This window comes from Rhinoraja longicauda, chromosome 33 (assembly GCF_053455715.1).
Source record: "Rhinoraja longicauda isolate Sanriku21f chromosome 33, sRhiLon1.1, whole genome shotgun sequence".
Lineage (NCBI taxonomy): Eukaryota > Metazoa > Chordata > Chondrichthyes > Rajiformes > Arhynchobatidae > Rhinoraja > Rhinoraja longicauda.
The window spans coordinates 10,069,450-10,082,501 of record NC_135985.1 but is presented as its reverse complement, the minus strand read 5'-3'; the positions used below and the strand labels follow the sequence as shown (position 1 = coordinate 10,082,501).

Here is a 13,052-nt window from a genome sequence, read left to right as displayed (position 1 = left end):
CAAATATAGTCCGAGGGTCCCCAATGAGGTTGGTAGTAGTTCAGGACTGCTCTCTGGTTGCGGTAGGATGGTTCAGTTGCCTGAGAACAGCTGGGAAGAAACTCCCTGAATCTGGAGGTGGGCCTTTTCACACTTCTATACCTTTTGCTGGATGGGGGAGGGGAGAAGAGGGAATGGCCAGGGTGCAACTCGGCCTTGCTGAGGCAGCGTGAGGTACAGATAAGAGTCAATGGAATGGAGGTTAGTTTGTGTGATGGTCTGGGCTGCGTCCACAATTTGCTGCAATTTCTTGGGCTCTTGGATGGAGCCGTTCCCAAACCAAGCTATGATGCATCCCGATAAAATGCTTTCCATGGCACATCTGTCGAGGTTGGTGAGGACATACCGAATGTCATAGAAACATAGAAAATAGGTGCAGGAGTAGGCCATTCGGCCCTTCGAGCCTGCACCGCCATTCAATATGATCATGGCTGATCATCCAGCTCAGTAGCCTGTACCTGCCTTCTCTCCATACCCCCTGATCCCTTTAGCAAAAAGGGCCACATCTAACTCCCTCTTAAATATAGCCAATGAACTGGCCTAAGCTTTCTTAGGAAGTAGGGGTGTTGGTGTGCTTTGTTAGTCTTAACTTCAGTTTGGGTGGTCCAGGAGAAGTGATATTTACTCCTAGGAAGTTTTCAACCATCTCTACTTCAGCACCATCAATACAAACTGGGGTATAAGGGCGGCACGGTAGCGCAGCGGTAGAGTTGCTGCTTTACAGCGAATGCAGCGCCGGAGACTCAGGTTCGATCCTGACTACGGGTGCTGCACTGTAAGGAGTTTGTACGTTCTCCCCGTGACCTGCGTGGGTTTTCTCCGAGATCTTCGGTTTCCTCCCACACTCCAAAGACGTACAGATATGTAGGTTAATTGGCTGGGTAAATGTAAAAATTGTCCCTAGTGGGTGTAGGATAGTGTTAATGTACGGGGATCACTGGGCGGCACGGACTTGGTGGGCCGAAAAAGGCCTGTTTCCGGCTGTATATATATGATATGATATGTGTACTGCTTCGCTTACTGAAGTCGATCACTGTCTCCTTTGTCTTGCTGACATTGAGAGAAAAGTTGTTGTCTTGACACCAGAACACAAGATTGTCAATTGGTGGGGGGAGTGGGGGAGGAGAGAGGAGAGGAATCCGCTGTTCCAGGTGTCAACTTCTGTACATCGGCGTGACAAAGCGCAGGCTCGCCAATCGTTTAGCTGAACACCTCTGCTCAGTCCGCCTTAACCTACCAGATCTCCTGGTTGTTCAGCACCTTTAACTCCCCCTCCCATTCCCAATCTGACCTTTCTGGCCTGGGCCTCCTCTTGTCAAGAGAGGCCCAGTGCAAATTGGAACAGCACCTCATATTTCGCTTGATAGCTTACACCCCAGCGGTATGAACATTGACTTCTCTAACTTCAAATAGCCCTGTAAAGGAGAAAAGGGGATTTAAGGGTTAAGGTGTATGTGACCAAATGCTACATGAAGATGAACTGTCACTAAATTAAAATGCATACCTCAGATGCCGGCAAGTCTACCTCTGTGTAGATGCTGGCTTGAGATTGCAGAAGGGGTGTTGTAATCTTACAAAGGACAGGATACGGATACAGAAGAGCACCGAGTAGACTTGAGCCTCTTAACAATTACCACAAGGTTGAGCCCCAGAAAGATGTGTTTATGTTAATAGACTGAGCCTCGTTACAATCACTCTGAAGTTGAGCACCAGGAAGATGTGTTTATGTTAATATACTCAATTGTTAACCTCGGACAATGGCCAGTGATGGTGGGTGATGATTCATTGAACTCCTATCCCCTTGCAAGACCACCTGTGTGGGGTGTCTGGTTCTGTTATCACTTCTAAAAACCCATTGTATTTGGTGCATAAAAAGGTTGCTGAAACACTCTGTAGGTGAGTGGGGTCTTCGAGTGGCTGCTATACGAGCATACTAGTTGCAGCTCTCCCACTCCCGCTGGCGTAATAAAGACTCTAATGTTTTACCACTTTATGGTATTGTTGTCTGTCTATTAGAATCGAACTTTAACATTGGCGTAGTCGGCAGGATCTCGACGGAACCATCACCAAAGACTGAGTAAGTGGCTGTGGTTTGACCGGGACCTTGAAGGGAGTAAAGTGCACTATCGGATCCATTGAGTCTGAACTTCCGAGTAGAGTTCCCGGGAACACCGTGGTCCCTCGTCTGAGGTCGATCTGGTTCCCTCCGAGATTTATATAGAAGACAACTTACAGTAAGAGAGATTACTATATTAATTGGATTGTTGATTTCATGTAAATTGAGTACAGCAGACTACGGGTCTGGCATGTTAAGAAGAATAGTACAGCAGACTACGGGTCTGGCATGTTAAGAAGAATAGTACAGCAGACTACGGGTCTGGCATGTTAAGAAGAATAGTACAGCAGACTACGGGTCTGGCATGTTAAGAAGAATAGTACAGCAGACTACGGGTCTGGCATGTTAAGAAGAATAGTACAGCAGACTACGGGTCTGGTATGTAAGAAGAATTGAACAGCAGACTACGGGTCTGGTATGTTAAGAAGTATTGACCAGCAGACTATGGGTCTGGGTCACCATTGAGTACAGCAGACTACGGGTCTGGTACGTTAAGAACAAGAGTTATTAAATTGGATACGACAGACTACCTAACTGGCTTTGGGAAAGGCTCCACGAAGGCCAGAGTCTGTCACTACTGTGTATATATATATATATATATTCGGAGGGCTAACGATGGGGCAAGCCCTGGATAAAAGTGATGGTGGTGCACCAGTGCAACATATGTGTTATATAGATCCGCGTAAACGGAGAGATTATCGACATTTGTCGGCATCATTGACAAAGAGGCTGGGAAACGAAGCCTGGCCCATTGGGGGAACGTGGAATGTAGAAACAATTAAAGAGGCAGAGCAATTGATATGGGAAAGAGAAGCGGCGAAGAAATGGAAAAAGAGAATTAAGGAATGGAAGGAAGTGGCACAAAAGAGGTGGGATGAATCGCGCCATAAAAGTTGGATAGCTAATGCAAGTCGCAGAGGGATAAAGGTACGTGCAGATGGGGGTGTGCTAAAGGGATGGGAAATGTTACAGGTGGAATGTGATTGGCTAGTTGAACAAAAGAAACAATTAGCTAGGGAAAAGGGACCGAGCGGGCCGGCCAACAAACAATTGATTATGAGACCCCGGGGACTCCTTGTCTGGCATGGCGACCTTGTTTATAGGGGACGGGGATGAAGAACGAACCCGGGTGTGGTGTAGACCCCCTACATCACTGCCGTACTGCAGCCTGCACCTCTAATTCTGTTGTGCCAACTGAACCGAGACTCCTTGTAAACAGAACGGCCTTGCCAGACATGGGGGAAGTTAAGTTAATGCAGGGGGACGCCTCTGCCGCGCAGCGCGATCTATGGAAACGAGAGGGCTGTGCCATTGACTCCCTGACGGGGCTCTGGCTCACCCCCCTTGGACAAGCTTGTGTACCTGATGTGTTTTTGCCTGTTCTCTTAACCTATATACACTCCCTTACTCACGCAGGTAAGGAGGGAATGGTAAGTATGGCAAAGGAAACTTGGTGGCACCCCAAAATTCACCGAGGCCTTTAAACAAGCCTCAGAATGTGCAATTTGCAAAAGAAATAACCCCGGCAAGGCAGTAAAATGCCCAAAAGGGGTTACACCAATGCCATGCCGACCCTTTGAGTGTATACAGGTTGATTTTATTGAGTTACCACGGGCACAGTGTTATAAATATTGTTTAGTAGTTATAGATTTGTTCAGTCGGTGGATTGAAGCCTTGCCAACTACTAATGCCACGGCTGAAACCACGGTAACGCTTTTGTTGAAAGAAATTGTACCTCGCTTTGGATTGCCCACCGTTATTAGTTCGGACAATGGGCCCCATTATATTGCTAAAATTAACAAAGAATTGTGCCGACATTTTAACATTAGGCAGCAATTCCACTGTTTCCACCATCCACAGGCTGTGGGAGTGGTTGAAAGAGCAAACGGGACCCTTAAAACAAAGCTAGCCAAACTTGCAGAAGAAACTGGGCAAAGCTGGATCAAGGTCCTCTTTGAAATGAGGGTCACCCCACACGAGGCTACCAAATTGACCCCTGCTGAAGTAGTATACGGCCGTCCCCTACGCACCACATGGGGGGCAGACAAAAGCGTGGAGGTTAATTTTGATCTACATGCTCTCAGTGATGAACTGATTACATACGATGTGCAGCACTTTGGTCAACGTGGGTTGTTTTTAAATGTGCTATACAAATAAAATTGACTTGACTTGACGACACAGCATCTAACCAATGCCTTGTCAGTGTTGCATTCACAGGTATGGGAAGCACAGAAACCATTGCTGACGGAGTGAAAACGAGTCCACATAAGAAACTGGGACCGGAAAAAATTCGGACCATGGTGGAAGGGGCCACACCAAGTACTTCTGACCACCCCCACTGCGGTCAAGTTTGAGGATCATCCACGCTGGATACACCTGACTGATTGCAAACGCATTGGACAATTTAAAGATAAAAATGGGACCGGTAATCCTTCTTGGCGTCCTGGGGCTGGCCTGGACGGGCTGGACCAGAGGAAATGATGTTTTTCTGTCCATGAGTTATGATTTTGCCCTCCACGGCAATATAAGTGCATGCTGGGTATGTACTCAAGTCCCCCATACCAGTGGAGGAGGGATACCGCTCTTACCCATACCCTTTAATATAACTGAGGTCCTGGCTGCATACTGCTTTCATAATGACATCCGAGGCAGCGGCTGCTTAAGGACAAGCCAATACCATAAAGGTCCCAATAATACAAGAGTATACGTCCCTGGACCAATAGAGGGGAATAACTATCTTTGCCGGATGGTATATACCCCCATTTGGACCAGGCTGGATGGCGAATGAGACTAGAGTATGGAAAATACCACGGCTCAAATTGGCCATTCACCCCAACCAAACTGTCAATGCCACTTGCCATTGTCGCACAGAGGGTAGCAGAGTGTTTCTGGGAAACAGCACTTGCACCACGACCTGGCACACAGGGCCATTTCGGCCATTGAATGGTACTTATTACGTATGTGGATCGTGGGCATACCCTTGGTTACCTGGGATGCCACCTAGGGATGATCAGAGATGGGAAAGGTTGAAGAGCCCCACTCATTGGAGGGGGTGCTGCTATCTGGCGTATATAGTCCCGCACATGAGAACCATGCAACATCTGGCTGACATATATACTCCCCCGAGGTCCAAACGGGGTATCTCGGAATCTGAACGATTCTGGATGATAGTTTTCCCCTTGTACGGTACAGCCCGTCTTTCACGCGAACTGATTAACATGGCCTCGGTCATGGAAAGATTGGCAAATGCCACGGCTGAGGGGTTCGCAGACACTCGGGAAGCCCTCACCTCTCTGACAGCCGAGGTGGTAGCCCTCCGTACCGTGGCACTGCAGAACCGTATGGCGTTAGATTTTATTCTGGCTGAAAAAGGTGGGACCTGTGCTTTAGTGGGAAGAGAATGTTGCACTTACATTCCCGACGAATCCTCCAACATCACCAACCTAGTTGCTCACATATCGCAAGAAGTAACTAAGATCAAGCAGGTTGGGGAAGAAATTAACCATTACCATGACGAGACTGGCCCCTGGGCCGTATGGCCATTCAGCATTTTCGGAAACCTCTGGGGAACTGTCATACACTATGGCTTGATTGTGCTGCTGATAGTTGCATCATTGTACATGGTTAAATATATCCGATTATTCTGTGCCTCACGGAGAATATAAGTTATCATGTTATGATAAAAGGAGGGAATGTAAAGGAGAAAAGGGGATTTAAGGGTTAAGGTGTGTGTGACCAAATGCTACATGAAGATGAACTGTCACTAAATTAAAATGCATACCTCAGATGCCGGCAAGTCTACCTCTGTGTAGATGCTGGCTTGAGATTGTAGAAGGGGTGTTGTAATCTTACAAAGGACAGGATACGGATACAGAAGAGCTGCAGAAGAGCACCGAGTAGACTTGAGCCTCTTAACAATTACCACAAGGTTGAGCCCCAGAAAGATGTGTTTATGTTAATAGACTGAGCCTCGTTACAGTCACTCTGAAGTTGAACACCAGGAAGATGTGTTTATGTTAACATACTCAATTGTTAACCTCGGACAATGGCCAGTGATGGTGGGTGATGATTCATTGAACTCCTATCCTCTTGCAAGACCACCTGTGTGGGGTGTCTGGTTCTGTTATCACTTCTAAAAACCCATTGTATTTGGTGCATAAAAAGGTTGCTGAAACACTCTGTAGGTGAGTGGGGTCTTCGAGTGGCTGCTAGTATGCGAGCATACTAGTTGCAGCTCTCCCACTCCCGCTGGCATAATAAAGACTCTAATGTTTTACCACTTTATGGTATTGTTGTCTGTCTATTAGAATCGAACTTTAACAGCCCTTGCTTCCCCTCTCTTTCCATCCCCTGCCCAGTTCTCCCACCAGTCTTACTGTCTCCGACTACATTCTATCTTTGTTCCGCCCACTCCCCTGACATCAGTCTGAAGAAGGCTCTTGACCTGAAACGTCACCCATTCCTTCTCTCCAGAGATGCTGCCTGTCCTGCTGAGTTACTCCAGCATTTTGTGTCTATCTTCGGTTTAAACCAGCATCTGCAGTTCCTTCCTACAACATCTTAGGCGGTGCCCTCTGGTCCCAGACTGTCCCACTGGAAACATCCTCTTCATGTTCACTCTATCTAGGCCGTTCATTAATCAGTTCATTGCACTCTGGCTCTTGCCCATGTCCTGCAAAAAATTCCTTTACGCCTTCCTTTGCTAAAGTTACCAATCATTCTTTCTGCATCATGATTCCCGTCACAACCACTTACTGCTCAAAACAAAACTTCTCATACCCCTTATCTTGATTAATTTCATTTCTGCTTGGTTACTCTTGCCAATGTCAATTCTTCCTCTCCATTTACTCTATCATCTATATAATAATAAAAAAAGCATATTAAGGCTTCCTTTGGCTTCTCACTCGCAATGAAGACAATATCTCTCGTCTGAAGAAGGGTCTCAACCCAAAACGTCGCCCATTCCTTCTCTCCAGAGATGCTACCGGTCCCGCTGAGTTACTCCAGCTTTTTTGTCTTATCTTTGGTTTAAACCAGCACCTACAGTTCCTTCCTACACAATTCCAGGTTCCCTAGCCTCTGCACATATCCCCCCTTATTCTACCATACCTGTAAAAGGGAGTGGGATTGGAAGGGGGGAGGGGTCAAGGGGGATGAGGGAGGGGGGAGATGGGAGAGAGGAGGGGATGAGGGAGAGTGGGAGGGGATGAGGAGAGGGAGGGGATGAGGAGAGGGAGGGGATGAGGGGGGATATGGGAGAGGGGGGGATGAGGAGAGGGAGGGGACGAGGGGGGGATGAGGGAGAGGGGGGATGAGGGAGAGGGGGGATGAGGGGGATGAGGGAGAGAGGGAGGGGACGAGGGGGGATGAGGGAGAGAGGGGGGGACGAGGGAGAGAGGGGGGGACGAGGGAGAGAGGGGGGGGACGAGGGAGAGAGGGAGGGGACGAGGGAGAGGACGAGGGGGGGATGAGGGAGAGAGGGGGGATGAGGGAGAGAGGGGGGATGATGGAGGGGATGAGGAGAGGGAGGGGACGAGGGGGGAGGGGACGAGGGGGGAGGGGACGAGGGGGGGGGGAGAGAGGGAGGGGACGAGGGGGGGGCAAGAGTGAGGGGTGGAGGGAGTGGGGAAGGGGTGGTGGGGGGAGGAGAAGGGAGGGAGGGGAAGGGGAGAGAGAGAGGGAGGAAGGGAGAAGGAGAGGAGGGAGATAGAGGGAGGAGAGAGGAAGGGAGGGAGAGGGAGAGAGAGAGAGAGAGAGAGGGAGGAAGAGAAGGAATACGACCGTGGCGTTGGCGGCTGGCCCACGGGAGTGCGAGGCGCGTTCACGGGTTGGTGGGGCCGCGCCTCCAGCCCGCTGTGGGGGAGGGGGAGGGGGGGTGGTGGCGGGGCCTGTGTCGGCGCTGATGGACAGCCAGGTTAACATGGCCGCCTTGTGGGCCGCTAAGAAGGCCTTGCGCTTGGACCTGAAGCGGAGGGTGGCGGCGCTGAGCGAGGCCGAGAAGAGGAGGCAGACGGCGGCCGTGAGCCGGAGGGTGAGGGACGGACCCGTTTACCCCCCTTCCCCTGCCTCGCTGCGGGCGGGTGTTGATGGTTTAACGGGTCGGTGAGGGCCACACTGTCCTGTCCTGTCCTGTCCGCCATCGCGCCTTCTCCACCAGCGTCAGGGCTCCCTGAGCTTTGTGCACCGAGCTCCCCTCCCTCTGTTCCTCAGCACTTCAACATTACAGACACAAAATGCTGGAGTAATTACCACACACAGTGGCTGGACACCTTAGACGGCAGGTGGGCGCTTTGTTTACTGTGGGATGGAGAAAGAAGGTGATTGTAGAGAGAGAGAAGTGCAGAGGGGGATGGGGGGGGGGGGGGGATCGGAGGATCAGATTATGCAGGTGAATGGCAGGGCCTGAGCAAAAACAGAAAGGTGGACACAAAATTGTTCCCGATGTTGGGGAAGTCCAGAACCAGGGGTCACAGCTTAAGGATAAGGGGGAAGTCTTTTAGGACCGAGATGAGAAAACATTTCTTCACACAGAGAGTGGTGAATCTGTGGAATTCTCTGCCACAGAAGGTAGTTGAGGCCAGTTCATTGGCTATATTTAAGAGGGAGTTAGATGTGGCCCTTGTGGCTAAAGGGATCAGGGGGTATGGAGAGAAGGCAGGTACAGGTTACTGAGCTGGATGATCAGCCATGATCATATTGAATGGCGGTGCAGGCTCGAAGGGCCGAATGGCCTACTCCTGCACCTATTTTCTATGTTTCTAAAATGCTGGGAGTAGCTCAGCGGGTCAGGCAGCATCTCTGGAGATAAGGAATGGGTGAGGTACCGGGTCGAGATCCTTCTTCAGACAGAGTCGAGGGAGACGAGAGATATGGAAGGGTAAGGTGTGAAAAGGACAGATCCAAGCCGACGTTTTCTGTCGTTTGGTGTAAACCAGCATTTGCAGTTCCTTCCTACACTCTGACTTATTAGTTGTTCTGAAATGCATCTCCATTTCTTTTCAGAATTAAATTCCATCTGTCATCCCACAACTTCAATGTCACTCTATAGCTCAGGATGAGCCTCCTTAATGTCAACGCGTAAGATTCATGCCTTGACAAGAAATTGCAGAAAATTGTGGACGCAGCCCAGTCAGACCATCTCACAAACCAACCTCCCTTCCATTGACTCCCTTTACCCCTCAGGCTGCCTGAGCAAGGCCACCAGTATAACCAAGGACGTCTCGCCCTGATCACTTCCTCGTCTCCCCTCTCTCATCAGGCAAGAGGTATAGAACTGTGAAAACGCACACCTCCAGATTCAGGGACAGTTTCTTCCCCGCTATTATCAGGCAACTGAACCACCCTATCACCAACTAGAGAGCATTCCTGAGCTACGATCTGCCTCATTGGAGACCCTCGGACTATCTTTAATCGGACTTTACTGGACTTTATCTTGCATTAAACGTTATTCCCTTTGTCATGTATCTGTACACTGGATGACTCGATTATAATCACGTATAGTCTTTCCGCTGACTGGTTAGCACTCAACAAACAGTTTTTCACTGTACTTCTGTAAACGTGACAATAAACTAAACTATTTGGACCAGGTATAGATTGTATAGGTCGGCAAAGGGCCAAAGGGCCAGTTTCTGTGCTCAACGTCTTCTGCTTGGCTCAATGAAGTTCACTATATTTCCTGTATTCTGTGCAATTACCTGAGCTGTCATGAGTAAGAATGATCAGTTTCCCCTAATCACTATCCAAGTGGAGGCTGTAACTAATTTCTCTCCTTGTAGCAATTCTTTGAAGATACAAAATATGAATTTGCAGTAATATGAATAAATCAGAAAGATAAGCCCGGAGCTGGTGTTCAAGATTTGGCTTAAGCTAGAGATGGCATTGCAGTTAAAGTTATAAATGGAAATGTTAGAGTAATTTTCTTATTGTTATCATCATGGTCTGTTTACCAAAAATGAACAAAAAGAAAGGCACCAGCTCCTATACTTGCTCCCTCGCCTCCAATCCAGGCATCCCAGCAGTCCTTTCAAAGTGATACCTGTACTTATACATGCTCCTTAACCTTCATCCAGGGACCACAGCAGTCCTTTCAGATGACACCTTCTCCCTCATCTCCATCTTGGGACCCCAGCAGTCCTTCCAGGTGAGACAGAAGTTCACGTGCACCTCCTCTCACCTCACTCTTACTGCATCTGGTGTTCCGGATATGGCCTCCTGGACATTGGCTTGGCTGAGACCAAGTGTAGACTTGGCGACTGCTTTGTCGAATACTTGTGCTCTATCTGCCAAGGTCTACTGGATATCCTGTTTGTTAACCTTTTTAATTTCTCTTCCAATTCCCAAGCAATTTTCTGTCCTGGACCTCCTCCAATCCCCCTCCCCACACCCACCTGGCATCTATTCCCTCCCTCAGCTTACACCTACATTCCTTCTTTAGTATCACAATTCACAACTCTTCAATCCTTTTGTCTTAACATCTTCTGTCTTTTCATCTCTTCCCTTTGTCCAATCAATTGCAGCTTTTTATCCAGAATCGTTTCCACTGGCCACATGCTCCTCCATGGTGCAGGAAGGAACTGCAGATGCTGGTTTAAACTGAAGAAGGGTCTCGACCCAAAGCATCCTCCATGGTTCTGAAGTTTTCTATGTAGTTATTCCATTCCCTTTTGAATATTATTATTGAATTTCCATCCACCACCCTTTCATTCAGAACGTCTCCAACCATGACCACATGGTGTCTTCTGCAATGATCAAATTAGTTGATTAATTTAAATTTAAACCTTTCATGCACCATTCTACATAATTCCAACTGACCAGCTCTGTTTTTTTCTTTCAGTTACTAGCTCATCCCAAGTATCAGAACTGCCAAAGAGTTGCTGTCTTTCTGAGCTTGTCCGATGAGATTCAGACAGAAGATATAATAAAAGATGTGTTCCAATGTGGAAAACAGTGTTTCATTCCACGGTACAAGACTAAAAGCAACCACATGGATATGGTAAAGCTCAGCTCAGCTGAAGAAATCCGTGACCTGCCCCTGACATCCTGGAACATTCACCAGCCTGCAGAAGATGTGTTGCTGGAAGAGGCTCTAACCACAGGTTGGTAATTAACTTGGGATTTATTCCTTTTGGACTAAACATCTTACTCTTGAGGATTTTACTTAAGGCATGGAGCTCTAACACGTGGTTCTCCACGTCACAAAGACCTCAAACTCTGTATCACCACATATCTTTGCCTTGCCTCAGTCCAAGTTCAGCTGAAATCTTTACCCATGGTTTTGTTCTCTTTAAATTTTGTAATTCCGATGCTGCCTTTGCTGGCCTCCCATCTTCCACCCTTCATAAATCCGTGTGCTTGGTGAACTGTGTGTTGACTACTAAAGCAGCAACACCATGATTTTAAAATTTCATCCATGTTCAAATAACCCTTCCTGTAATTCCTCTGTTCCCAATCAAGAAACATCCATTCCTCCAACTCAACCTCTGCTGTTAAAATCTTTAGTCTTAAAATATGTGAATTTCTCCCATAATTGGTTCAATTGCCTTAGCAACTGTGATGAAAACGTGGCTTTATAAAAACCAGCAAAGAAAGTATGTTTTCAAATGGTAATTTATGGTTTATAGCTTTTTGTCTTTTTTTGAAGATGGTCTTGCTGGTATTGTGCAGTGTGCTTCAAGGCTTTTCATTAAATATTATTGTCACTTTAACTAGGTTAAATATCCACCAAAATAGACGTTGGTCAATATGATCTTTGGATGCTTCCAGAAACTAACTAACTAAAATCTGTATTTGTTTGCATCATCAATTTTACCTCATTGTTCCAATAACAAAGTCTTATTGCATTTAAATCTACTAATTCTGATCATATTTACAATGCCCATTGACCATGTAAGTACAGTTTGTAACTATTCCCCTTAAAGGCCAACACTCTGACTCTGTTTTAATGTTTACCTCATTGACCAGTTTGAACTTGATGCAAAATTGACTAACTCTCTGCCGTGAATGTTTGCTGAAGCTAAAAATGCACTTCAAACAATGACAGAGCAAAACAGGTTACTGACCGCGATAGTGAATGTTAGCATTTAAAGCTGCAATAAGGCCGTGCATAGAGTAGACGCAAACTTAATTGGATTATTTATCTGAGAGATTAAAGGGCCAGAAGGGCTAAATGTGTACTTCTTTTCCAGCCTGAAGTGAGATAATGGCAAACTTTGTTTTTGAAATCCAAAAATGGTGACATTTACAACTTCTTGCGTCCAAGGGAAGCTGTTCACCAGCTTGCAGAATACCAGCTGAAATAGGAAATATTTAAGCTTGGTGTCAGTTTAATGATTAATTTCTGCATAGCACCACCCAAATACCATCTGTGTATTATATACTGCACTTGGTATTGGATTGCTGTCTGATTTACCATAAAATATAGCCCAACCTTGCTCTTGAGGATAAAATAAACCTGTACAATTGAGATTGAACGTTCCTGGGTCATTTCATGTCACTAAAAATTAGCCAGGCACTTCCTGGCCTGAATCACATTGAACATCTAATATGATTTCAGCAGCGGGCAGGTATAACATGATGCCATTCCCATGCACTGCTCCTTTTCATGGGAAACAGTCTTCTCCACATTGAAACACTCATAGTTCCAGCTGTGGACTGGAAGTGGAACTAGCCTAAATAGCTTTGTATTCCCCATTTTCCATTTATATTTATCCAGGTCTAATCTCGCACTCTTGCTCCCTTCACATTTCCTTTAATATCTCAGTATAAACTCAGTCTCTCACTAGTTCCCCATTCCCTCCGACATTTAACTTAGCCTAACCCCACTTTGCCACCTGATACTTACGGCTTACAAAATCTCTCCTCTGCGCAAGGCAGGCAAAAAATATAAACAATCTCTTGG

At 47.1% G+C, this 13,052-nt stretch overlaps 1 protein-coding gene across 1 annotated transcript in view; it reads left to right on the top strand.

Moving 5' to 3' along the window:
• Positions 1-8,023: 8,023 nt before the first annotated feature.
• The window catches only part of mthfs (5,10-methenyltetrahydrofolate synthetase (5-formyltetrahydrofolate cyclo-ligase)), a 36,812-nt gene continuing 31,783 nt past the window's right edge, over positions 8,024-13,052 (top strand). The window contains exons 1-2 of the mRNA XM_078427117.1: positions 8,024-8,186; positions 10,989-11,250. Of these exons, the coding sequence (XP_078283243.1) occupies positions 8,058-8,186; positions 10,989-11,250 (391 nt within the window). The 5' untranslated portion in view covers positions 8,024-8,057. The remainder of the gene's footprint in view (positions 8,187-10,988; positions 11,251-13,052) is intronic.